The sequence below is a fragment of the Panthera onca genome, chromosome C2 (genome assembly GCF_046562875.1).
Source record: "Panthera onca isolate mPanOnc1 chromosome C2, mPanOnc1 haplotype 2, whole genome shotgun sequence".
NCBI lineage: Eukaryota > Metazoa > Chordata > Mammalia > Carnivora > Felidae > Panthera > Panthera onca.
This window is the reverse complement of record NC_138347.1, coordinates 149,387,015-149,414,909: the sequence shown is the minus strand read 5'-3', so window position 1 is coordinate 149,414,909 and position 27,895 is coordinate 149,387,015. Positions and strand designations below refer to the sequence as shown.

At 41.6% G+C, this 27,895-nt stretch overlaps 1 protein-coding gene across 15 annotated transcripts in view; it reads right to left on the bottom strand.

Annotated features, from left to right (window-relative positions):
* ULK4 (unc-51 like kinase 4) overlaps positions 1-27,448 on the bottom strand; it is a 577,302-nt gene extending 549,854 nt beyond the window's left edge. For 14 of the 15 annotated variants that reach the window (XR_013549925.2, XR_013549926.2, XR_013549927.2 and 11 more), the window contains exons 1-11: positions 27,365-27,448; positions 22,649-22,842; positions 16,215-16,314; positions 14,071-14,210; positions 11,559-11,721; positions 9,304-9,405; positions 8,622-8,705; positions 6,755-6,830; positions 3,058-3,150; positions 945-1,060; positions 719-788 (exon numbers count right to left, since the gene is read on the bottom strand). Coding sequence is in view for 12 of the 15 variants with exons in the window: in XM_078432438.2 (XP_078288564.2) it covers positions 719-788; positions 945-1,060; positions 3,058-3,150; positions 6,755-6,830; positions 8,622-8,705; positions 9,304-9,405; positions 11,559-11,721; positions 14,071-14,210; positions 16,215-16,314; positions 22,649-22,786 (1,082 nt within the window). In the remaining 3 variants the exon portion in view is untranslated. The remainder of the gene's footprint in view (positions 1-718; positions 789-944; positions 1,061-3,057; positions 3,151-6,754; positions 6,831-8,621; positions 8,706-9,303; positions 9,406-11,558; positions 11,722-14,070; positions 14,211-16,214; positions 16,315-22,648; positions 22,843-27,364) is intronic. The other variant, XM_078432439.2, reaches the window with a different exon arrangement.
* Between the last annotated feature and the right edge of the window lie 447 nt (positions 27,449-27,895).

Sequence of the window (27,895 nt, the reverse complement as noted above, 5' to 3'; positions counted from 1 at the left end):
GTCACGATCTCATGGTTTGTGAGTTTGAGCCCCGTATCGGGCTCTCTGCTCTCAGCACAGAACTGCTTCAGATCCTCTGCTCCCCCTCTTCTGTCTCTCAAAAATAAATTTTTTTAATATAAAAATTTTTTAGAAAAATGTTTAACAAAAACACCTGTTCTTTCCTCAAAGTATTCAATAAAGAAGCTTGACTGCTAAAATTTCACATTCAATTCTATTTGAAGGGCAAGTAAAAATGAGGAGGTTTTAACCCTTATAAATAGGAAAGACAGGTGGTTCGGTTAAAAACTTTTTTAAATTTTTTTTTAACGTTTATTATTTTTGAGAGACAAAGCACGAACCGGCAGAGGAACAGAGAGAGAGGGAGACACAGAATCCCAAGCAGGCTCCAGGCCCTGAGCTGTCAGCACAGAGCCCAACGCGAGGCTCGAACCCACAAACTCTGAGATCATGACCTGAGCCTAAGTCAGTCGCTTAACCAATTGAGCCACCCAGGCGCCCCTGGTTTGGTTCTAAACGTTTAAAACTGCACAGCCACATCAATATTCCATTGGCCAGCACTTAACACGAACTTCAAAAGCAGACTGATACGGAATTCGGCATCCACATCCCTGCGCTTCATCTCTGGGGAACACGGTTTGCCAGCAGGACAACAGATGCTTTAAGAAGACCTGACTGTCATCACGCAGGGATTCCTTGCTGCTGTCATCTTACATACCTCAGAAGAAACATGGACTCATTCGGTTGACCCCCAACCACACTTCTAGGCCGCAACTCAGCTGGATTTTCTGTGGCAGGACAGAAAAAACATTACGTGCAAAGAACCAAAAATACCAGGAGCAGGGCATGATGCAAGCAGAAATTTAAAGAGAATGGTAGCAAAAACTAGAATTTCTCAGAAACGGCACACTCAGCGGCAAGAACATGCTCCAGCGAAAGCTCACCTAGTCTGAAAGACTGACTCAGTCGCTGACCACTCTTGTCCCCCTTGGCTTGTCCACTTGGCTTCAAAACCTCCTTGGAATCCTGGGTCCCAGAATGCTCCATCACTTTCCCGCTGCTCAACAGGAGAAAGCCAACACAATCAAACTTATTTTTGAGCTTTCTACAGTATTCTGTGTAGAACAAGAGGTTGGAAAAGTTCATGAAATTACACGTACCATCTGGCAAAGCCATGGAGTTAGAGAAGCATGGTCACTGAGTAGCTAAAGTGAGCACTTACTATACGCAAGGCTTTGTACTGTCTATAAATCTTATCAGTGGGAAATAAGTGGCAGATCGGGCAAGTAAACCAGAGCCCCTAAGTTTATAAGTACCAGTAACCTGGCAGTGAACTTCCCTCTTATTTTTCCCCTTCCAGTATTGCCTGGCACTGAGTACAGACAAAAGAGCCTCTAAGAGAAGCCTTCTATTTCTGTTCTAAGAAACAGGAAAGGGGACCCCTTATAGGTCAGGACAGAGGAAATGCCATGGTTTAACTTTTTTTTTCCTTTTTCCATTTTACTCTATCCCTGCTACCAGGTAACCCTGCAGCAGCTAGCTGGGAACAGCAGCAGCTCCTGGCCAGTGGCTCGAACTCACAGAGGGGCATCTTCTGTAGCCAGAGAGTTATGATCTGAAGAACAGGAGGCAAATCCCTGCCGTCCTGTTCTTTTTCCTCCTCTCTCGCTGTCCTCCTGCCACTTGGCCCCAAACATCCAGCAAGACACAAAACCTGTAACACACCACGACTAAGTGGGGCTTATTGTGGGACTGCAAGGCTGGCTCAGTATTTGAAAACCACAGTCTAAAGAAGAAAAACCACATGATCTTATCAACCGATACAAAAAGGCATCTGACAAAATTCAAAAATCGAATTCAGATTCGAACTGAAGAAGGGCAGCTACATGAACCTCCAACTCATCGTACTTAATGGTGAAAGGCTGAGTGCTTTCATCTCAAAAGGCAGAAACCAGGCCAAGAGGTTCATTTTCATCACTCCTGATTCAGTGCCTTACTGAAAAAGTCCTAGCAAGCGCTATAAGGCAAGAAAAGAAACCAAAGGCATAGAGATTAACAAGGAAGAGGACACACTAAGGTCAGAGGTCTTCTGTGCCTTGCAGACACTGGAGGACCACGACCAGAGCCCCGCTTTCTATTAGTCCCCACAGAGCGAAACACAATGGTAGGAGCGTGGTTGAGTCTCACTGGACCAGAGAAACCCAAGTTTGAGAGAGACCTTAAATAGAATATTTAGGAGAGACCTTCTCTATCCAACACGCTGAATTTGCCAAGATGAGAACCAAGAATCACACAACCATTCATCACTGAATAAGCTGACGGGGGCGGGGGGTCAATTATCGGGCCCTGATTCGACCACTCCTCACCTTGTTCTTCATACCATCCCTTTTTTAAGTGTCCTGGGCTAAGAAGATTTTATAATAAAAACGAGGTATATTAGTCAGAATGAGACAGGAGGTAGGTTATGCTGTGGTAACCTGCAACCCACAAATCTCTGTGGCTTAGAATGTCCTGTCTCCCTCATGCACACAGCCACTAAAGGCCGGCAAGGAAGCTATGCCCATCACAGTCACTAAAGACCCAGCCCGACAGCAACTCCATTTGGACACTGTCTTCCCAATTACCTCATGAGGAGGAAGCAGTGTGGCCAACCTCATACTGGCTCTTCAAGCATCTATGCAGAACGAACACACATCACTTCTGTTCCCATTTCATTAACCAAAGCAAGTCACGTGACCATGCCTGACTCAAGAGGGGGCTAGGAGATCCCACCATGTGCTTGCAAGGTGGGAAGTGAGTTATAGTTGATGAACAGAACTAATGACCACCATACTCAATCACTGACTGGAGAAGAAACAACTGATCGGAAAAATGAGCAAAATCGCGAACACATAAGGTCATGACTAAACTCTTCAAGCACGCTTGAACAAATGCTTGATTTTCTCCTAGTATGAAAACAGACAAATTTACGTCATTGACGCTGCATTATTAGAACAGTAATCAGTATGGTCACCTGATAACCACGTCCCCCCACACAAAGGTAAGCTTATACACTACCTGACGATGGAATCCTCAGTGCTCGATTCATGATCTCTCCTAGCGAAAGCATCCTTCCAAAATGAATGCTGCAATAGGCCTGCCCAAGTTAATCTAGATAAAACATAAACGTTAAAATTCTTTTCACATGATTTACCATGCATAGTTCCCAAGTCATGTCCCAATTACATGTATCAGATTTTATAGTTTATAAATTTCTCCATTCAAATGTACCTCCGCAATTCATATTTTACTTGCATTTTAGTATACAATTAACCTCTTAGCAACACGCAAAAAATAATTCTGAAGCCTTAAATGGTACAGAATGAAAGAGTCTAAAAACTCAGTATTGGTTCATATTGCATGGAGCCTAATGAAAACATTTTGGGTTCTCAAAAGAGTCTATGAAAGGAGCCTATAATTAGCTTAAAATTTTATTTACCATTTTTTAAATTATAGTTACTGTTCCTTTTTTTTTTCCCCCGAGTGAGAGTGTGATCAGAGGAGAGAGACAGAGAGAGAGAGACAGGGGAACAGAAGATCCACAGAGGGCTTCTGTGCTGACAACAGCAAGCAACAGGGCTCAAACTCAAACCTTGAGGTCACGACCCGCGCCCAAGTCAGACGCTCAACGAAGTGAGCCACCTAGGTGCCCCATTAGCTTAACATTCTTAAGGAAATATAACAGATATTATCAATCTATAATTCTATCATCCTTTATTCTACCTACCCTACCTGTTTCATGACTTTCATTTTTGGGACTTCACTTTTAGAATTTCATTCAGAAATAAACAAGAAAATCAACCTCACAATTTTACACAGTCACGCGTCTGTGTAGGAATCAAATGTTATCCAGCTACTTTGTCCACGTTAAAATGACCTGACGCTGGCTGGGGTGCCTGGGTGGTGCAGTCAGCTGGGCATCTGACTCCTGATATCAGCTCAGGTCACGATCCCAGGGTCATGGGATCAGGTCCCACGTCTGGTTCCACGTCAGGATCCACAAGGAGCATGGAGCCTGCTTGGGATTCTCCTTCTCTGCCCCCTCACCACCCCCAGCCTCTGCCCTTTCCCCCCACTGGTGCAGTGAACTCTCTCTAAAATAAATTTTTTTTTTTTAAATAAAAATTTTTTTAAAGACTTTAGGCTGTACCTAAAAGCCAGACTCACTTGCAAAGCATTAATTTTTACTATTAATAGAGTAGGCTTCTAGTTTTAATCGTCGGACTCAGAATGGCTAAGCCTGACTAAAATTTCAAAATAAAGAAAACTGGACTGTTCAAAATGCCTATTGAAATAAAAATTACTTTGATCAAAATTGAAACAGAAGGTATCTGTAATCACATATAATATCCCTTTTTCACAAAGGGCTCCTAAAAAACATGAACAGAGAAATAAAAATTGCCAATGAAGCAAAATTTCTTTTTTGTCAGCTTAGCAAAAACGTAGAAGGTCAACAAAGTCTGATGTAGGTAATACTGGGAGGGAAGGGGCTCTCTGGAGGTGCTACGCCAGCACACATTCCAAGCAGGTAACAAATGCACCAAATTGTTTCATGTTCTAAGCCTCTGGCCACCAACCCCACTGTCAGAAAACTCCAAGGAGGTGACTGCCTAAAGGAACAATAACAAATACACAAAAGGGTATTTACTGTACCAGTGTACGTGATATTCCAAGTCAAGAAGTACTCTAGGGGCGCCTGGGTGGCTCAGTCAGTTAAGCGTCCCACTCTTGATATCAGCTCAAGTCATGATCTCAGAGTTTGTGAGTTTGAGCCCCTCATCAGGCTCTGTACTGACAATGTGGAGTCTGCTTGATATTCTCTCTCTCCGTCTCTCTCTACCCCTCCCCTGCTCACTCGCTCACAAAAATAAACACACATTTAAAAAAAAAAATAAAAACCAAAAGGAAGTACTCTCAGGGTGCCTGGGTGGCTCAATCACTCAGTCAGCTAACCTTCTGACTCTTGATTTGGGCTCAGGTCATGATCTCATGGTTCTTGAGTTTGAGCCCCACGACGGGCTCTGCACTGACACCACTGAGCCTGCCTGGGATTCTCTCTCCTCTTTCTGCCCCTCCCCTGTTTGTGCTTGTGTGCTCTCTCTCGCTGTCAAAAAGTAAATAAAAGGGACAGAAGTGGACAGAACTAGGTTATAGAGCAGTATCATTTATGCAAACAAGTATATACAATATAGGGATATAAATATGTGGGCATGTGGATACCCATCGCAAATCAAGTAGATGTGTACCCTATCAAAAGGCATCTGGAAGACTAGAGCAAAATAACGCTAATCCTGAGAGTATCCCATTGTAAGCATAAGGGGAATTAGCAATTCCTTCTGCGCTTTTTTTCTATATTTAACGAAGCTGGAGAATGGGTGATTTCCTATGTTACATTAAATTGACTCTTCGTTTTACACCCTGACGCAGAGACCCCAAACACTTGCCTAAACCACCCCTACGCCCCAGATACCTAGTGACAATCTGAGCTAGAAACCAATGGTTCTTGTCTGCTAACCCAGGGAGACCCGCTCCGGACTCCTCACCTGCCTTCTACAACCCCATGCCACAGTGGCTTCTCATTTGCTGCCATTACTGCAACCCAGAAAATTCAAGCTGTGCCTATTGGCCTCTCACTCGGCACTCTCATTGTGACAGGATTATCATAAAAACACATCATATTAAAATACCACTCAGCAGTTATTAGAGTAACTGTATCTTGACAGTATCATCCCTAGTTCAAGAGTGTAAGACAGACTTAGCCTGAAATCGACAATGAAAAACAATGCCCTTCTTGGACTTAAGAAGTTACAAGGAAATCTGTCAACCAATTAGGCAACTATTTAATACATTGAAGGAGAAATGGACTTTAAACCTTCCTCATGATTAAAAATCCTTGCAAACAGAGATAGAGAGACAAACCAGGTTCTTAACTACAGAACACACACTGATGGTTACGAGAGGAGAGCTCGGTTAACTAGGCGATGGGGACTGAGGATGGCACCTGTCGTGATGAGCACCAGGTGACGTACGGAAGTGCTGAATCACTCTACTGTACACTTAACATTACACTAGATGTTAACTAACTGCAATGAATTTTTTTTTAATTTTTTAATGTTTGTTTTTGAGAGAGAGAGAGAACACAAGCAAGGGAGGGGCAGAGAGAGAAGGAGACACAGAATCCGAAGCAGGCTCCAGGCTCTGAGCTGTCAGCACAGAGCCCAACATGGGGCTCGAACCCACGAACTGCGAGATCGTGACCTGAGCTGAAGTCGGACGCTTAACCAACCGAGACACCCAGGGGCCCCTAAATTTTTTTTTTCAGACAGAGCAAAAGCACAAGTGGGGGGGGGGGGGGCGGGGAGGGACGGAGGGAGAGAAGAGGAGAGGGGGAGGGAGGGAGAGAGGGGGAATTCAAACAGGATCCACGCTCGGCACAGAGCTTGCTTGACACAGGGCTAATCCCATAACCCCAGGATCGTGACCCGAGCCGAAATAAACAGTTGGACACTCAACCGACTAAGCCACCCAGGCAGCCCTAAAATAAGAACTTAAAAAAAAAAACCTGCAAATAGAAAACACTCTTAATGTAAATTCATATTTTTTTAAAGAGGTAATTTTAAAAGTTCTGTGTATATTAAGAACAGTACTATTTTAGAAGTACATGAAAGGAGAAAAAGATTCTTCTCATTCATATCAAAATACTATCCATACATACCTTTTCTGAGGATCTTTTTGAAGTAAACCATCAAGCAAATTAATAAAATCTGAAGAAGCTTTAGGAAGAGAAGAATCTATACACAAATTGATACCCAAAAAGAAAAAAAAAAAAAGTGGTAAGTACATGAATATATGCCGTGCATAAACTTTAGAGTGATAGTATCTGAGCACACATTTAAGAGAACACTGAATCCATTAACAATTATAACCTCCATTTAATGGGGGTGAGGAATGGGCATAAAAATAAAAAACATTTTTTCCTAGACCATAAAAAACATGAATCTCAAAAACTAAATTTGGACTAACCTCTACACTTTCTCTTTACTGAATAAGCCTGGCCAGGATCACCAGGCTGACAAATTCACATCCTTGTCTCAACTTTTAATTATGCCTCATTTTCTGAGGCATTCTTAATTTGACCAACTTGGCTTTATAATGTATGGTGATAAGAATACTTGCAATCCCTCTTTTCTCCCCCTCTCTCTTTTAAAGATTTTTAACAGGAAAATAATGTCACAATATTATGACACTGTCCAATTCCAATAGTCTGTAAATGTTAGCTCTTTTTAAATTAGAATATACCACAAATTATCAGGCTGTGGATACAAGTGGCCCCGAAGACAGTGGACAAAGACATCCAACAGAGGGCACTATTGGGCACGATAGCCACAGTCTGATGAAGATCCCTAATTAAGTGTGGGCCACCAGACGTATCCTGACCAGATCTTTGACACCTGTATTTTCAGATTTCTGTTCCCTGCCTAAAAATCTTTAAATGACAAAACAATAATCAATACTTCTAGTATTCAAAACAAAAACAATAATCCAAAGTCATCATTACAGGAAATAGATTTTATAGAAATCAACCATTCTTAAGTTAAAGAAAAAGTAAGCAGTTTTATTTTAAGAAGTATAGACTATTTTCAAAGTAACATTTTGGCTTTTTCATTTAGGATGACCCTTGAAATCTTGAAAGAATTCTGTATTCCCAGTTTTTCCATTAATTAGTTCTAAAAAGTTTTCCTCATCAAGTTCTGTTTTCATTTGTGTATCTTAAGATTCACTTTTCTTGTGGTATATACTAAAGTGTTTTCCTATGCTATGTTTGGGCCTTTTGGTTTTTTTTCTTTGTCTTGCCTTAAAATTGTTAGTGGTGGATTGTTATATCAAAATCCATTTGATTAAAGTTCCAATCATTTTAAGACACTAAAACTATATCTAGTTTAAAGTCTTTAAAAACTTGTCAGGGGCATCCTGATTCATCGAGGAAAGAGCTGACAAATGCCTGACTTATCCCTACTCGAACACTAAACAGAAATAAATACAAGGAACATGAGTACAAAGTAAGTAAATAGTACATTCACAAGAAACACAAAAGTTTGAGTTTTTAAAATCTTTATACCAGACTTCTGTTGATATAGGAGCACAAAATAATTAAATGAAGAAACCTATTAGTAGTGCTTTTTTTCATTATCTTAAGAAGGCAAAGGGAATGCTAACATTTCTAAAAATATCAACTTGGGACTATTTATAAAATGTAAATTTGGGGGTTAGGAATCAAAAACAGACTTTGGGTAACAGTGTACATTTATAGTGTCAGATGTAAACTAACTGCATTTATAATAAAAAAAAAAAAAACCTACGTTTTGGTTTGTTTTTTTAAATGTTTATTTTTGAGAGAGCATGCACACAAGCAGGGAAGAGGCATAGAGAGAGGGAGACAAAGAATTCAAAGCAGGCTCCAGACTCTGAGCTGTCAGCACAGAGTCCAATGTGGGGCTCAAACCAACGAACCATAAGGTCATGATCTGAGCCAAAGTTGGACACTTAACCAATTGGGTCACCCAGGTGCCCAAAACTCCTACCTTTTGGAAAAGGTGGCAAAGGATCTGCATAAAAAATCTTTTCAATTAATTCTGAAAAACTTTCTGAGAAGAATGGAGGTCTTCCTGAAATTACATGAAAAATTGTAAAATTAAACAATAGTTTGCTATTACCAACCTATAATTCTAAATAAATCTCAACTATAGTTTAGGACTACACAACTTACAGGAAAAAAATATATATAGCAATAACTACTTATTGAATGCCTGGTACAGACGAGGCACACTGTCTGTATATTTTCCTATTTCTGTAATTCAAAACGTATCATCCTAACGAAGATGCTAATTATGTGTGGACCATTATCTAAGGGCTGTATGGGCCAATGGACACATCTGAATAATTCACAGGCACAGGTACCTTTACAAGAATTTCTACTAATAATCACAGTTTTTAATAAGTAGGCACATGTTAACATTCCAAATGATTATCATGAAAAATACCTGTATGTCAACAGTTCCTTGACATAGATATGAAAGGTTCTAGACATATGCCTAGACACCAAGCATACAGGAGGAATACAGAGGGAAGCAAGCCAAAACCAGTATATATAAAAATTTAGAAAAGCTAGTTTTCATGTCTTCCAGGATAAATACTCACAAACTACAGATTTAATCTTCTTGTGTGTGCCCAGCTCTGATTTAAACTGTACCAGAAAGTAATCACCTGAAAACATTTCATAAAGCAGACAGCCCAAAGACCAGAGGTCACTGGTGATGGAGAAGTCAGTACCCCTTAAAATTTCAGGTGCTGTATATGTAAGAGATCCTGAAAGTATAAAGAACAACGTTGTTAGGCATTTTTAACAATCCCAAAAACAAACCTGCCTACAAAAGACCAAAAGACCTGGTAAGGCCAAAAAAAAAAAACAAAAAACAGGAAGAAAACACACCTTCATGTACATTTCACCTTTTTTAAAGTTTTCTGATTTTAAGGTTTCATTTACAAGGATACGTAAGAATACAAACAGGTTTGGGAAATCCACTTGAGTTAGAGGTGTGGCACAATTCTGTATGTTCTTTTAAGTTAACAACTTAATCAAAAGAACCTCTGATTATAATATTTTGACTAGAATAGGGTTATACAGCATTAACATCCCAAATTCCCACTGGCTTACCAACAAATGTTTATTTATTACTCAAACTACATGTCAACCACGGGTCAGCCCCTGGGCTCAGACCCTCACAGTCACTCAAAGAGCCAGGCTGAGAGAGGCTGCATCTCAAGACATGCCACCTCCATCACCAAGACAGGGAAAGAATGCACACTGCACACGGGCTCTGAAAACTCCCACCTCCAAGAAACTCATCACTCCTGCTCACATTTCCTTAGCTTTGGCAGGGAGAAGATACAATCCTACCATGGATCCAAAGAACAGGAAATATTTCATGATTAGCACTAAGGTGTGCCACATACACTTTACCCTAAGTTTAGTACAAGATGGAAATTACAGATTCTTAGGGCACTGGGTGGCTCAGTCAGTTGAGCGTCTGACTCTTGATTTCGGCTCAGGTTAAGATCTCGCGGTTCGTGAGTTCAAGCCCCACTTCAGGCTCTGCACTGACAGCGAGGACCCTGATGGGGATTTTCTCTCTCTCTCTCTCTCTCTCTCTCTCTCTCTCTCTCTCTCTCTTCCCCCCCCCCCAAATAAATTGTAAAAAGTAAAATATGTAGCAAATTCTCGAGCTAGCAAGTTCCCTTATTTGCTGATGAGAGAAATCAAAAGCTTAGAGGGTCCCCTAACATCTCCCAAGTCACACAGCAGGCCACTTGCAGAACACCCACCAAAACTCTACCTAAAACCCTCCCATCTTCCAGTGAGAATGTTCTTTCCATGAAGCGAGCAATCATCAACCATCTGGAAAATAAAATTCTACCAAGGTAAGCCTTCCAGCAAATACTATCTCAAGGGCCCACTGCGGCCACAGCAGCAGCCTCATGTGTCCTCAGGTTTTAAAGTTCTCCTATGTGACATTTTGGCTAGACAATCACATTTCATGCATACATTCATCTCATTCACCAAACACGTACAGAAGACCTATTTGCCTTTACTTTTGCCAGATCCTGAGAAAGCAAATCTAAGCAAGACCCCCAATATGCCCGAGTACCCCGCCCAACACTTAACCGGTGCATCATTAATATGTGTTAACTGTGAACATCTGTCTCTCTTCCTCACCTAGAAATGCAAGTTCAGTTAGGCCAGGGATTTTTACCTTTGTTCACATTCGTATTTCCAGTATCTAGAACATGCCTAAATTTTTGTTGATTTATGCAATGTGTTTCACACGAATCAATGGATGTACTAATGAACAAATGAATACGAAGTCCCTACCTTCATAAGCGAATGTAAAAAGACAATGTAGAAAAATGATTAACATGTTAAGTTCGACAACAGATTTACATAGAGAACATTACGAAAGAATTACTGTTTCACACGATCTCTCCTCAAGCACCGGGATTCCCAGATCCCATGTCACTGCAAAAATCACCACCCAAGAATTCACCCTAAAAATCTTCCCTAATTTCAGAATATCAGCTACTCAACCATGTTGAAAAACTATCTGTTGAGCCACTAGTGTATGCCAGGCACCGTTCTAAGTGCTGAGAATACAGAAGAAAGCAGGAAACCATGGCCATCCTTATGTTCTAATGAGCGGTCAGGGACCTAGCAAGCCAAGGATAGGATGCAGGTTTGTTCGAGGTTCCCTGTACCTCACATGGTACTGGATCTATGCAAAACCCATTAGGCCATGGGCAAAGCCATCCCCGTATCCAGACTTCTTCTCCTCACTATTATTTTCAATATATTATTTGACTGTCAAAAATGGCAAAAATATATTATTTTGACTGGACAGCATCTCCTAAACACACGACTTGGGCAGCCCACAACTAGGGTTCCGATCTGTAAGCTTTCCACATACCTTTGACTCGACCTTTTATGGTTTTCTTCAGTGCATTCTCCCCACTATCACCTCCTCCTTCTTCTGCTGCCACCAAAGCAAAGAACTCTTCCAAATTTTCACCTTCCACTTTGGCCAAGCCAAAGTTACTGAACTTCAATGTGCCAGGCCCTTCCAAGAGTATCTATGAAGATTAAAAAATGTGTTCAGAATCCAATTCCATTTGTACTTCCTTCAGGACCTCCCCTAATCTCACTGAAAAACTCTGAGCATGGGCTTTCTGGCTTCATCCCAACTCAAAAAATTAAACGCATACAATTTTACAAGAAGCCAAAGAAAAATACATCCAACATTTTAACAATAGAATTAAACATTAAACTGCCCATTCTCAGATGTAGACAATGAACACATGATAACCATAGCGGGGAAAACCACACGCTTTGGGGAAAGATGAAGAACAATGTATGTGGAACAATCGAGACTCACCGATCCTCGGTGACTGCTGGAGGAGGATGTGAAGACCCACCTGTCCGTGTTATTTACTCAAGGGTTCAAAACTAGGGTTGCAAAGGTAAAGATCTAGGCCTAGATCCACCACTTACTGGCAGCCTGAGCTGGAGAACTTATTAACCTTTGAAATCTCAGTCTCTTTACCTGTATAATGGGAAAAAGACTACTGCCCTTCAGATTGTTTTAAGGATTAACTAAGGTTATACGTACGGAGGGTTTTTTGTTTTGTTTTGTTTTTTTAACGACGACTGGCATGTGATAAGTGCTCAAACGTGCTCACACAATTTGTGATGAGAAGTTACCAGCTGAATGGTGAAACCACACCAGTGTCTATTACTTGTATCTTGTCCCCCAGGGCCATTAAAACTATTTCTGGGTAGTCACGACAGGTCAGGTGGATCTTCGTTTTTAAAAGCAATTTAAGGTCTACCCTTAATTTTTGGTCACAAATACTAAGGATGTCTGGTAGTCTACAACAGTGGCTTTTAAATTTTTTTGAGCACCAAATCCCCTGTAGGTCCTGTTAAGATAAAGTGCTAGTCCCTACCCCCAGTTTCTGATTCAGTAGGTCTGGGTGGGGGCCCAAGAACCCGCATTTCGAGTGAGTCCCAAGTAATGCTGATACTGCTGGTCTGGGGAGCACACTTTGAGAACCCCCAGCAGGAGTCAGCACTTTGCAATTTTTTTTTTTTAAGTTAATAAACATTTTAGACTTTGCAGGCCATAAGATCTTTGTCCCAAATACTCAACTCTGCAGCCCACTGACAATACATAAATAAAAAGATGGGTTCCAATAAAACTTCATTTACAGAATTGGTCGTGCTGCCCGACCCTGCCAACCCCCGCTCAAAAGAAAAGGTTATGTTACAAAGCAGTGTGAATTTCCTAGATTACATAGAACACCAGACTTCATTAAAACAACTCCCTCACAGGGAGCTGTACAGCCACTGGGCCAAAGCCCAGCCAGGACTTGTTTTTATATATGCATAAGCTAAGAGTGGTCTTTAAATTTCTAAGTGGTTGCCAAACATCAAAATAAGATAAGTTTCCTGATATGTGTAAATTATATGTAACTGACATGTCAGTGTCCATAAAGTTTTATTGAAACAAAGCTATACCTTTTCATTTAAGTATTGTCTACAGCTGCTTTCAGGGCTAGGACCACAGTTAAGTGGTTGTAGACTTGAGGCACATATACAGTTATTTCAAATGAGAACTTCTCATTATAAAGTTTTCATGGAATTTTTTATATGTTATCTTACAGAGGGTCTATAATAACGTTTAACAAGGAAATATTCAACTTTTTATTTCATCATGTACATTTTAACAAAGGAAAAGTAGCAACTCAAACCAGTAACAAGTACAATCCCTAAGAATACGTACTTATAAATAATAGATGCCATTGAACGAAAGCACCAGAAAACGTCCTAGAAGCTTCACCTAAATGTAGTACATAATCCGTCTTCATATCAAAGACAAAGAAGCTACTAGGGCAGAGAGAGAGAAAAAGGGTAACTTGCCCAAGTTCACTCAATTTCTAAACGTTAGGGTCAACGGTGACTCTGAAACTAAGCAGGTTTCATGACTCTACTACACTAAAGCACACTTAGTTACAGATCATTAGTTTTACCAGAAAAGAAGCTATTTGACCCATAATACCAGTAATCAAGCAAAGCCAAAAATGCCATCATCAAACTAAAATAGTGGCTCATAATCAGATACCACAATTTAAGAGCTAAGCATCTTATTTTATAAACTGAGCTCATCAGTCACAATATACCTCAGCAGCAATAATAATTACTCAAAGGACTCTGAAGGGAGGGGAGAATTTGCATTCTAAAAGCTACTTCAACAGGTAGCTAAAAAGGTAGCTAAAATATGGCACTATGCTTTTTAAAAATAGTAAGTCAATTTCAAGATGTTCTACATTTTATCTAAATTCTGTCTAAAATTAAAAACACCTTTGAGAAAGCACTGTAACTTAAGACAGAGCAGTTAGGAAATCAAAACTTCCATGAATTACCTTGCCTGGAGAAAGGTCACAAAAGAGAATGCCAAGTTGATGAAGATGATGTAATCCAGCAATGAGGTCAACCCCAAATTCTCTCACAACATCTTCTGGGAGGTTTTCATCTTGAGCAATCACCATTTCTAGGGAACCACCTGCAGGTTGATTAAAACCACCAATTTTAACCCACCAGCATGACACAATGCCCCCAGGAGGTTCCATGCTAGGAAGATACTGAGCTTTAAAAACTGATCAAATCAGTATACCTGGACAGACTGGCAGGGGAAATATACATGTGAATGAACACAGTGGACCAAGCACCCTAAGAAGAATCTATATCCACTGTCCAGAGTCAGCTTCCAGAGAATGACTGCTTGGGCTGGGAGAATGGTCCACACGTAAGCAGGCAGGATGAAGGGAGAATCCCTCTAATGCTGTGACTGCTAACTCCAGATCCCACAGGAGTTGAACAGCTGCAAAAATTAGTGGTCAATACTAACCCAAATTGTGCATTTAAAGCACATTACGCAAAGCATAGCCACATTTACTCTTGTGCAAAGGTGGATCGCATTCTACAAAGTACCGCATGGCAGAAAAGATGCCTTTCCTTAACAGAAAATCAACACCTTCAATGTACATCACTGAGGAAATTAAACGTCAAAGGCAAACACATTGTGAAAACCATCTCTATACTCTAAGATCCCGGTCACATTTCTACCATCTATGTGCCGGAAACAAACTTTTTTTTTTTTAAAGCATCAAGATTCCAAGAGGAGCCAAGTTCAGAGAAACCTATGTAATCCTGCACATGATGTTCCTTCCCCAGAGCACTCTTTGTGAAGACTGCATATCCCAGGCAGCTGTCCTAACTTAGGTTCAAATAAAATGCTTTTCCTTTCTCTTTAAAAAAAAAAAAAAAAAAAAAAGTCTTGGGGCACCTGGGTGGCTCAGTTGGTTAAGCATCCCACTCTTGATTTCAGCTCAGGTCATGATCTCACGGTGGTGAGATGGAACCCCATATCGGGCTCTGTGCTGGGCACAGAACCTGCTTAAGTCTCTCTGTCTCTGTCTCCCCTTTGTCCCGCCCCCCGGACTCGCACATGCACACCTACGTCCTCTCTCTCAAATAAATAAATAAAACTCTTTTAAAAACATAAAAAGGAAAAGTCTTAGCTGGCATCTGAAAGTTCAGTCAGAACGGTGATTAAGGTAGGAGGTATTTGGGGGGTTATTTTGTTTGGGTGGGTAAGGAACCACTCCAAATACAGGCATCCATCAGTAAGGCTGTAACAATGGTGGGGGAGAAGAATAGCTGAGGCAAAAAGTTAACACAGGGAAAGTTCCCTGATCACCTCTACAGTGCATACAGCTGTGAAAGTAATTAAACCATAGTCCTTTCCTATTGATTCAGAAAAAAATAAAATCCAAATAAGGTCTTATTCCAAATAATCCATTTGATGGTTCAGTGTTATAAATTATAAGTGCCAAAAGACTCAAAGCCAGAAATTACAATACACCTTAATATTTAATGATCCTTTTTTATTACTCAATATATAAATAGAAGACACTAACAGTGGTACTGTTTCCCTGAAAACACTGAAACTAAAAGCCCAGATAACAGTGATATATTTAGTCATTCTTCTCCCTAAACATAGCCCTAGAAAGTTGTATCAGGCAAGAGCTGTAACAAGTTATCTCTATTGTTTAGGAGGTGGTATTTGTGGAGTCATCTTTGTACTTTTTCACACTGCCTAAGTTTTTATAAACACGAAGTACTCTTTTCATAAAAATAAAAAGATGATCACTTTATACACTAATTAGCTAACTGATAGCTACTTGACTTAAAATACTTGATTTTTATTCATCGGGAAAACTCGTTTGATTAGTTAATCACAAAAAAATATTTCTAAATTTTTATGTGGGTGACTTAGTAGTATTTTATTCCAAAGTAAACCCCAAATTGAATTTTACTTGTCTTCCTCTTACCAAACATCTTTGCTCTATACCCTACCCTAATATCCAAACAATGTATGTGTAAGTCAACTGAGTCAAGAGTATCAAGTGCTTATATTTGTAATACAAAAGGAAAATAAAACCTACATGTTTTTTCAAAGCTACCTAAGATGGATGTATTTGTAACATGTCTTATACACACTCACCTGTGCAGAGTTCCACCACGAGCCAGAGATGATTGCTGGTTTCATACCATTCATGAAAAGTTACGATATTCTTGTGTTTAATTTCATGGGTGAGACGGACCTATAAAAACAGCATTCATTCACACACACACACTCACAAGTTGTTAAAATCTGCATCTATTCAGAAAACCTAAACACACAATTGGGAAGTGGTTAATAGTGGAATTTAGTGGAATTCTATACAGATATTACAAATGATGGTTATGAAGGCTGGTGACACCCAAAAATGGTAATATACAGTCTTTAAAAAAAAAAAACCTCATGCAATACAGTTTTGTGTATTTGTGTAAACATAACATTACAAAAGAAATATTCATAGCAAAATGACTAAAAGTTAAAAATAGCCGAAACTGCTGGTGATTTTAATTTTTTCTACTTTTCTACTTTCTAATAGTGAGCACACGATACTTTCATAATCATGAAATAAATCATTTTCAAGGAGAAAAAAAAAACCTTACCAAGTAAAAATAATTCAAAGGCTCAATGATAGTTAAATTATATATCAACTGACAAGATATTAGCCCAACATGAAAACAATTTTAAACATAAAAATTGATAGTATAATGTTAAGTGAAAAAGGCAAGAAACAAAATTATGTAATACCATGACTTTAAAATTGAAACAGGACTCATAGTAAAAAAGACTAGAATGAAAAAAAACAGGACAGGACTGTCTCACTGGATGGAACTATGCTGCCCTTTTTTCTTCTACCCATTCTTCTATATTGTACAAATTTTCTATAATGATGCTGTATTACTTTTACAATATTTAAAGGAACTCTCAGAGGGTTCTACAATTTTCTTTTTAAATATATCCTTCGTGGGGGTGACTGCCTGGCTCAGTCAGTAGAGCATCCAACTCTTGACCTCAGGTCGTGGGTTCAAGCCCCACACTGGGCATGGAGCCTACTGATGTATATCATATATTATATCCATCCTTAGTGAATCCTAGTATCAATTCCCTCAGACTATTAAAAGAAGAATCATTGCAGTGAATATACTGATCTTAAAATGTACATTTCCATTAGATCATGAGAATACCTGTGCACCAAAACAAGAGTGAATTCCAAACTCAATAATAAAGATGCAAGGGTGCCTGGGTGGCTCAGCTGGTTAAGAGTCTGACTTAGGTAGGGGCGCCTGGGTGGCTCAGTCGGTTGAGCGTCCGACTTCGGCTCAGGTCATGATCTCACAGTTCGTGAGTTCGAGCCCCACGTCAGGCTCTGTGTTGACAGCTCGGAGCCTGGAGCCTGCTTCAGATCCTGTGTCTCCCTCTCTTTCTCTGCCCCTCCCCTGCTCATGCTCTGTCTCTCTCTGTCTCAAAAATAAATAAAAACAGGGGCGCCTGGGTGGCTCAGTCGGTTGAGCGCCGACTTCGGCTCAGGTCACGATCTCGCGGTCCGTGAGTTCGAGCCCCGCATCGGGCCCCTGTGCTGACAGCTCAGAGCCCGGAGCCTGCTTCAATTCTGTGTCTCCCTCTCTCTGACCCTCCCCCATTCATGCTCTGTCTCTCTCTGTCTCAAAAATAAATAAACATTAAAAATAAATAAAAACATTTAAAAAAAATTTATTTTTTTTTTTTAAAAAAGAGTCTGACTTAGGCTCAGGTCGTGATCTCACAATTCAGGAGTTCTAGCCACACAGCGCAGCGCCTGCTTCAGATCTTCTGTTTCCCTCTCTGCCCCTCCCCAGGGTGCGCTCTAGCTCGCTCGCGCTCTCTCTCTCTCTCTCTCTCTCTCTCAGAAATAAATATTTAAGAATAAAATAAAGACACAAGAACCTGTCAAAAAAAATACTCAGTTGCCTCACGGGGGTTTTGCTTTCTCCTTTCAAGACCCCATTAAAAATGGAAACTTGAATCACAAAAACGTGTGCTTTATTAGCAAACCATCCAGACTCACAATTGGTGACAACTACCCAAGTGCTTTGGATCCTTGTTTTCTGACTCTTTTACACACACACACACACACACACACACACACACACACAATCACTCACACACAACACCGGCTAATCGGCCCATAATCTATAGAAATACAGAAGTCCCTATTTAAAAAATGGAATGTGGTACATACACTCTAGGAACAACTCAGTGGGTTCATATTCTAACACAAAGAAAGGGAAATGAATCCACATAATTTAGAAAACATAATTGAGATGGGGAGGAAAAAAAAAGAGTGGCCAAGAGAATCTGAGGAGCACCTTGTAATAAACTCCCAATAAATTCTGTCCCAGTAGAGACTAGGGAGGGCATAGGGTGAGCCTGTCTAAATGATTCCCACTGACTCGGCCACCGGAAAGGGAAGGTCCTAATGGAAAACAAACGTGTGGAAACTCCCACAGAAATCAGGCCACAGTCCAGCCTCGGACGCTCACTACCACTCACTATATGCCAAGTACCCACTCTGCCAGACGCCTCCGCTCTCTCCATCTCGCCCTCCACCACCCGTCTGTTGATTAAATGTACTACGAAAACTAATCTCCTTTCCGTGTGGCTACTATGAACTTTAAAGTCAGATTTGTAGCCCCCATTATACTTCGGTTGACCAGCATTGTTAGATGTTTACTAATAACCGTATCATCTCCAAAATCTGGCACACATCCTAGCTCGTGACCACTGCTCCTTCACTTACCAACTCACGGTCTCTACTACTCACTTCTGGTTCAGTTCAAACCTCCACACTCCGCATATGAGCGAGCAACCGAGGCGGACGCCAGCCATGCTGACTGATGCGACTTCCCGTTTGGAATCCCCAATCTTCAATGGCCCCAGCTAGTCTGTCCACCAACTGACTATTCACGCTTTTGTTTTCCTTCTGCCTAGAACCCAGCCTTCCCCTCCCCCACCTAATTGAGGACTTAGCTTCTCATCTCAGAGAAAACCTCATCAGAAGAAAAACGCCTTATGTTCCTAGCATCGAATCTACAGACGAGCCCGCATCTTGTCTCGTACACCTGTCTTTCAACTACCCACACTCCTTACAAAAGCCCACACCACCTCACACCCATGAGAATAGCGATCTTCAAAACGAAACAAAAAACAGAAATAACAAGAGTTGCCGAAGATGTGGAGAAACGGAATCCCTTGTACACTGTTGGTGGGAGTGTAAACTGGTACAGCCTCTGTGGAAAACAGTACGGCAATTCCTTAAAAAAAAAAAGTTAAACTAAAATAGTCCACTTCTGGGTATATCCAAAGGATTGAAAGCACAGTATGTCCCCAAGACATACGTGTGCACCCGTGTTTGCCTACTCACAATAGCCAAAAGGCGGAAGCAACCTAACTGTCCAATGACAGGTAAATGGATAAGCAAAATGTGGTATATACATACGATGGAATATTCTACATTCTCAAAAATGAAAGAAAGTGACACATGCTACAACATGGACGAACTCTGAGGACATCATGCTAAGTGAAATCAGTCAGTCATAAAAAGACAAATGATGTATGATTCCACTTACATGAAGTACCATTCAGAGACAAAGTAGAATGGCAGGTGCCTGGGGCTGGGGATGGAGAAATGCGGAATCGTTGTTTAATGTGTACAGAGTTTTAGTTCTGCAAGATGACCAGAGTTCTGGACAATTCAGCAATCGTACTTTGGGTATTTATTCAAACGAGTTGAAAACAGGTCCACACAAAAACCTGTTCACACATATTGCAGCTTTATTCTCAATTAAAAACAATCAAGATGCCCTTCCATCGGCAAATGAATTTTTTTTTAATTTTTTTTTTTTAACGTTTATTTATTTTTGAGACAGAGCATGAACGGGGGAGGGTCAGGGAGAGGGAGACACAGAATCTGAAACAGGCTCCAGGCTCTGAGCTGTCAGCACAGAGCCCGACGCGGAGCTCAAACTCACAGACCGTGAGATCGTGACCTGAGCCGAAGTCGGATGCTTAACCGACTGAGCCACCCAGGCGCCCCTAAAGGGTTTTTTTAAAAATGTTTATTTATTTTTGACAGAGAGAGAGAGACAGAGCATGAGCGGGGGAGGGTCAGAGAGAGCGGGAGACACAGAATCGGAAGCAGGCTCCAGGCTCCGAGCCATCAGCCCAGAGCCCGACGCGGGGCTCGACCTCACGGACCGCGAGATCGTGACCTGAGCCGAAGTCGGCCGCCCAACCGACTGAGCCACCCAGGCGCCCCGTCAAATGAATTTAAAAAACTGGTACACTGGGGCGCCTGGGTGGCTCTGTCAGTTGAGTATCTGACTTCGGCCTAGGTCATGATCTCGTAGTTCATGAGTTTGAGCCCCGCATCGGGCTCTGTGCTGACAGCTCAGAGCCTGGAGCTTGCTTCGGATTCTGTGTCTCCCTCTCTCTGCCCTCCCCTATTCGCACTGTCTCTCAAAAATAAATAAACATTAAAAAATAAAAACTGGCACATATGCAACAGAATATTGTCCATCAATAAAAAGAAATGAGCTCTCAGCCACAAAGAAACAAGAGAAAACTTAAACGCATATTGCTAAGATATCAACCTGAAAAGGCTACATACTGTGTAATTCCAAGTCTATCACATTCTGGAAAAGGCAAAACTATGAACACAATAGAAAGATCAACGGTTGCCCAGGGTTGGGAGGAAGGGGGAGGGGTGAATAGGTGGAGCACAGATGATTTTTAGGGCAGTGAAACTCTTCCGTATGATTCTATAGTGACGGATCCATAGCATCACGCATTTGTCCAAAACTATGGAACGTACAACACCAAGAGTGCACCCCGAGGTTAACTACGGATTTGGGATGATGATGTGCCAATGTGGGTTCGTCCGTTGTAATAGATGTACCCCTCTGGTAGGGATGCTGACCATGGGGAACACTATACATGTGTGGGGACAGGGAATAAAGGGGAGATCCCTACACTTTCTTCTTGATTTTACTGTAAATCTAAAACTGTTCTTGGGGCGCCTGGGTGGCCCAGTCGGTTAAGCATCTGACTCTTGATTTGGGCTCAGGTCTTGATCCCACAGTTGCTACATGGAGCCTGGCCTGGGTTCCACAAGGAGCGTAAAGACTGCTTAAGATTCTCTGCCTCTCTCCCTCTGCCCTCCCCTGCTTGCACAGGTGTGCTATCAAACTGCTCTTAAAAAATTAACTTTAAATTTTTTTTTTTAACGTTTATTTATTTTTGAGACAGAGAGAGAAACAGAGCATGAACGGCGGAGGGGCAGAGAGAGAGGGAGACACAGAATCGGAAGCAGGCTCCAGGCTCCAAGCCATCAGCCCAGAGCCCCACGCGGGGCTCGAACTACGGACCGTGAGATCATGACCTGAGCCGAAGTCGGACGTTTAACCGACTGAGCCACCCAGGCGCCCCTAAAAAAATTTTCTTTAAGAGAGAGACAGACAGACAGAGCATGATCAGGAAAGGGGCAGACAGAGAGGGAGACACAGAATCCAAAGCAGGTTCCAGGCTCTGAGCCGTCAGCACAGAGCCCGAGGCGGGGTCCGAACTCACGCGAGATGACGCGAGATCATGACCTGAGCCGAAGTCGGACGCTCAACCGAGGGAGCCACCCAGGCGCCCCAAAAAATTAACTTTAAAAAAAAAAAGTGGAGTTCTGGAGATGGCGATGGTTGTACAGCAACATTCATGTACTTAATATCACCGACTGTACACTTAAAAGTGCTTAAGATAGCAGGCGCCTGGATGGCTCCGTCGGTTGAGCGTCCAACTTCAGCTCAGGTCATGATCTCGCTGTTCATGAGTTCGAGCCCCACATGGGGCTCTGTGCTGACAGCTCACAGCCTGGAGCCTGCTTCAGATTCTGGGTCTCCCTCTCTCTCTGCCCCTCCCCCTCCCTCCCTCCCTCCTTCAAAAATAAACATAAAAAAAAATTTTTTTTAATAAAAATTTTTAAAAAGTGGTTAAGATGGTAAACTTTTTGTTATGTGTATTTTACCACAATGGGGGGGGGGGGGGGGGGAGGCTAAGTTTGGTCCAGGATATAAATTTCAAACTCAAGTCACTCTCACCCAAAGTCCTTTCTTTGGCAAGCTTCATAAATCACATACTAAATTTAAAAGTAAATGATCTAGGGGCACCTGGCTGGCTCAGTCGGACTCCTGACCTTGGGGGGTAAATTCAAGCCCCACAGGGAATGTAGAGATTATTTAAACTTTAAAACTTTGAAAATAATTTAAAAGTTAATGATCTAATATAGACTATATTTTTCCCAAAAACACCACTAAGTTGCTAATTACTTAGGGATGTTTATTAGTCACTCTTCACAATTGGGGTGGCACTAAACAGACAGAAGGTCACCCGTTCCAGATTGAAAAGGTGGCATCTGTTATAGCGAATTCAACAGCTTCTGTTTATATGCTACTTGTTCTCCTTGATCGTAGGTAGCTCTGTGTTTTCCCAAAGGGAGGAAAACATACTCCACTTACCCAGTTGGTTATTTCAGGCCTTTTGCACTTATCAGTACAAAGAATAGCTACAAAATTGATTGTTCCCTTCCGACGCCCTTTATAAACAACAGTCTTGCTTCCTCTGCCAATCTCCTCATACAGAATGAAGTTTTCCATCGCCCGGCCAACTTCTCACATTGGATAAAACAACAGCCTAATAGCATCTCTAGTTCCTAAAAGGCAAACAAAAATAAAACTTACAAATGCAAGCTAGTTGCATGATTAATTAGCCTAGGATAGTATGTTAATCTAATAATTCTATAAACTCAGGAAATTCACCTACAAGTGTTGTATACCAGTGTCTTTTTGTAGGGGAAAATAAAACTAAAAAACTAATACTCAACTTCCTTCAACAAGGTCTTAAAAAATGATGAAAATGACAGCTATTTCTAACACATGTAACAAAATGAGGGATGAATGAGATTCCAATGTATCTCCACACTTTCGTTACCAAGGAAGGCACGTTGTGTCAATATCTGTATAGAATGGGGCAACATATGACCCACCTAAACCTCAAACATGAGAAGCAAAAGAGACAATGTAGGTTAAAATACTTTATAAACAAATATGGAATGCTAATATTTCCATCTAATCCAGAGATATTCTAAGAAATCAATCCAAATATTAAAGTCAGCTGTTACCAAACTCCTGGTTCCTGGGCCAAACCCTGCTGCTTTTGTAAAATTTAACTGTATCATAGCCACACCCATTCACTTCTATATTGTCTAAGGCTCCTTTTAGACTACAATTGCAGAGTTGTTATAACCAGAGCAATGGCTTCAACACTTTCTAAAATACTTACTATCTGGCCCTTTACCGAAAAGAGTTTGCGAACTCTTGTTTTAAGTTAAAAAAAAAAAAAAAAAAAATTTAACCAACCATTTCATCACCTAGGATATAACCAGGTAAGAGTTCATTTTCTTGGCCAACAGAATGCCCTAATTTGCATGCATGAATAGGAGTGGATGCAGTCTTTCATCAGTTAGATTTTATTTAGAATTGAAGTACAGTAGTGAATTCAGAATCTTAAACAACATATTTATAATACATCAAAGTAGTTAATTTGCAAAATACAGTTTAAATTGGCATCTCATAGATGGAAGGATTTTACATAACTATAGAAAATTTCCCAGAAATCACCCAGTAAGCAGTCGATATACTCTTTAAAAGCAGCTCATGTTTCTATATGGTATCCAGTAAGTCAGAAACTATACCGAAAACTCTTTGAAACAGAGAATGTAAAACTGAAGTTAATGGGTATGGTGTTTCTTTTGGGGCAAATGAAAATGTTCTGAATTAGTACTGATGATTGTACAACTTTGTGAATACACTAAAAATCACTGAATTGTACGTTTTAAAGGGGTAAACGATATAGTATGTGAATATCACAACTTTTATCGATATAATTGACATGTACATTAAGTTTAAAGTGTACAGTGTGTTGATTTCAAACATTTATAGATCATAATCTGATTACTATCATAGCATTAGTTAATACCTCTACATGTCACATAATTACCACTTTTTTGTGGTTAAGAACATTTAAGATTTAGTCTCATAGCAACTTTGAAGTACATGGTACATTATTGTTTAGTGTAATCACTATGATATACATTAAATCTCTGGAACTTATTTTCTGTATGGGCCATACAAACACTGGCTGAGGGACATATTTGGCCAAGAGGCAGCAGTCTGTCCTGTCTTGGCATATGGAACCAGTAACCCAGGAATCTAACAACTAATTCTATGATTCCATCTTCCAATGACATTAAAATTTACCGCAAAAAGCGAAATAATCTACTATAAAGATGTATAGGCTAGTAGTTACATTTAGTTATTTAGATTACAAACCTGGTCTCTACACCAAACCAGAAGAACCCAGACTATTGACAGCAAAATTCTTTAAACTCTAAGCAGAAAGGATGTGGGGAAAATCTGAATTTAAATCAAAGGAAACCCAGGACACCTGGGTGGCTCAGTTGGTTGAGCGACCAACTTTGGCTCAGGTCATGATCTCATGGTTCATGGGTTCAAGCCCCGCATTGGGCTCTGTGCTGACAGCTAAGAGCCTGGAGCCTGCTTTGGATTCTGTGTCTCCCTCTCTCTGTCCTTCTCCTGCTCATGTTTCCCTTTCTTTCAACTATAAATATTTTTAAAATTTTTTAATAAATGGAAACCCAAAAATGGCACAGATAGTAAAAGGGTTCATTAAAAAAATAAATTCTGGGGCGCCTGGGTGGCGCAGTCGGTTAAGCGTCCGGCTTCAGCCAGGTCACGATCTCGCGGTCCGTGAGTTCGAGCCCCGCGTCAGGCTCTGGGCTGATGGCTCGGAGCCTGGAGCCTGTTTCCGATTCTGTGTCTCCCTCTCTCTCTGCCCCTCCCCCGTTCATGCTCTGTCTCTCTCTGTCCCAAAAATAAATAAAAAAAATAAAAAAAAAAAAAAAAAAAAAGTTGAAAAAAAAAATAAATTCTAAGTTCCCTATACTCTCTCCACTCTAAAACCCACTCTTTAAAAAGAGCCAATCCTGACTCCTGACCCACCAAAATGCAGCCTAGACACGAGTAATTTTGTGGCAACAATACATAGTATGTAATATAACCAAAGAAAGATTAAATTGGCAGTATGTTAAGATGGAAAAGCTATTTAGCCAGGAAAAAACCAGACCTTTAATTACACGTTCACAACTTGGCTCTATTAGGATACACAAGGATAAGGTGTTGAAATAGTCTCCTGACTTTTTATATAAGACAGAGAGTTGATTCCTTCAGGGTTGACTGGGTGGCTCAGGTGGCTAAGCATCTAACTCTTAGTTGTGGCTCAGGTCATGACCTCACAGTTGTGAAATCAAGTCCCTTGTCAGGCTCTGTGCTGGGCCTGCTTAAGATTCTCTCTCTCCCTCTCTGTTCCTCCTCTGCTCACCCTCCCTCTTTCCCTCCCTCCCTCTCTCTCAAATAAATACATAAATACATAATTGATTCCTTGAGAATATGGTTTTAAGCCACAAGAAAAAAAATTAAACCTTTACATTTTCAATTTGATTCAAGCCAAATAAATTCTTTTCTGAAATCTTTTACTGAGTAGGGGCATCTGAGCAGAACAGGCAGTCTGAAATTAACAAAATGCATCAGTTACAAAGTCAGCTAAGGTTGGTTTACTATTGAAGCACTTCCCCTCTCTGGGGCTCAATTTCCTTAGAGTAAAATAAGAATTGGATCAGATAATCTTGTAAATTACCTTTTCAAATTGGAAATTCCACAACTTATTTAAGATTCTTTTCGACTCCAAGGGCATCCTCACCTTATACTTCCTAATATTTAATGTGTAAGCTCTTATATTATAAAATAAAACACAAATACAGAAAACCCCCCAAAAATAAATGTATAGTTTAATGAATTATTATAAACGGGACTGACCGTTGGGGAGTTCAAGCCCCACATCACATTCACAGCGTGGAGCCTGTTTGGGATTCTCTTCCTCACTCTCTACTCCTGTCCCACACTCTCAAAATAAATAAGTAAACTTAAAAAAATAAATAAACACGAGGGTTAACCTTGTGATCACCACCCACTTGGCCTGCCACTCCAGAAGTCCCTTCCTGAGCCTATGGCAATCACAACTCCTCTTTTCCAAAAGTAATCTCTCTCCTGACTTTCAGTTATCACTTTCTGGCGTATCTTTAACGTTTTCTCATCGAGTGTGCATTCCCAGACACCACAGGTTAGTCTTCCACGTTTTCTAAAGGCGTGGCACGTCTTTTAAGGATCTTTTAAATCTACAAGTCAACCTAGGTATTATCAGAGAAGCCAGAAGTCAGAGCAAGTCACGCTTAGGAATAAATGAGGCATTTAAGATACGGGGGCTTAGAACCTACATTCAACAAACTCTTCGAAACTGACCAGGTGATAGAGGCAGGAAGATAAAACCCTCCCTTCATTTCTCTCTACCTTCAGATCATTAACTCCTCCACCAGCAGCAGCCACCGCCGCCCCAGCCCAGGCCTACTGAATAAGAAATTCTGGAAGCGGAGCCCAGCAATCTGTGGTTCAACTCCCTCCCGCCCGCCCCCCCCCCCCCCAGACGCACACTCAACTTTGCTACCCACAAGCCAAAACAACCTTTTTCGAGGGCATAAAAGGTGGCAGGCACTACGCTTTGCATTCAACAGGTGCTTCTCCTCGAAACACTTTACAGACCAAATTAACTGCAGGCTTTGAGTGTAGTCTGACCTGGAAAGTGCAGGCTCGGGGTCGCTAGGTCAACACCCCCCACTCCAAGCAGCTCGTGACCAGCGAACCGGAGGCTTCCACTGCCTCTCTACGTCCACGGACATCTGCCAGCACCGCCGGCTTAGAGCTCGGGACGCGTTGCTGGGGTGTTTAGGGGAAGAACTCCGAATCGAGGGCGTCCATAAAGCGCATCTCCCGAACCCTACAGCCACGAATCCTCCCTGCACCCAAGTCCTTGAAGAGGTATCCCGTGTTCCCTGAACCAAAGCCTCGAGAGAATTGTCTAAGGTGTTTAGTTTAACCCGGTAACAAAGCAGAGCCCTGAGAGAGAGGAAGACGCGAGGGGCACAGGGTCCACGGAGGGAGGGCAGGTGAGTGGCGCCCCTCCAGGCCCGTACTGTCCTCCGCGCTCGCTCATGGAGACCCGAACCCAAACTCGTGGACCCTAAAACTACCACCGCTACTCACCTGAACGCTCAAGGCGGAGAAGCCGCCGACCCAGCAGCCTGCTCCCGCAAAGGCGCCGGTCTCAGCTTCTACCCCTTCGGGACCGGTCCACTTGCCAAGGCCAGGGGTGAAGCAATGGCGTACGGCGGAACGCGCAGGCGCAGTTCAAAGCTGTGTGGTCCAGCACCCCTCTGCATTTGGATTCGCCCATGCCGTCTCCAGGGCAGCACGCAGAACGCCGGAAGGAGCGCGGGGCGCTGACTGGCTGAGCCGTTTGGGTTCTCATTGGCTGAGGCCCGGAAGTGCGGGACCTGGGCAAAGCGTTTGTCCAACCTAACTGGGTGTGGGGGCCGGGTTCTTGGGCAGATAGGGGACCTATGCGCAGTGGGGGGCTGTGAAAGCCTAGGCCGTTGTCATTTCTTCTCCCCCTACACTGTCTTCTGTTTCCTCCCATCCGTTTTTTGACGCTTGCCAGAGCTCAAAGACGTGGCGACATAGGCTGAGTAATAGCGGACAATGAAGCCGGCTTCTCGTGTTCCTCACTCTTTAGAA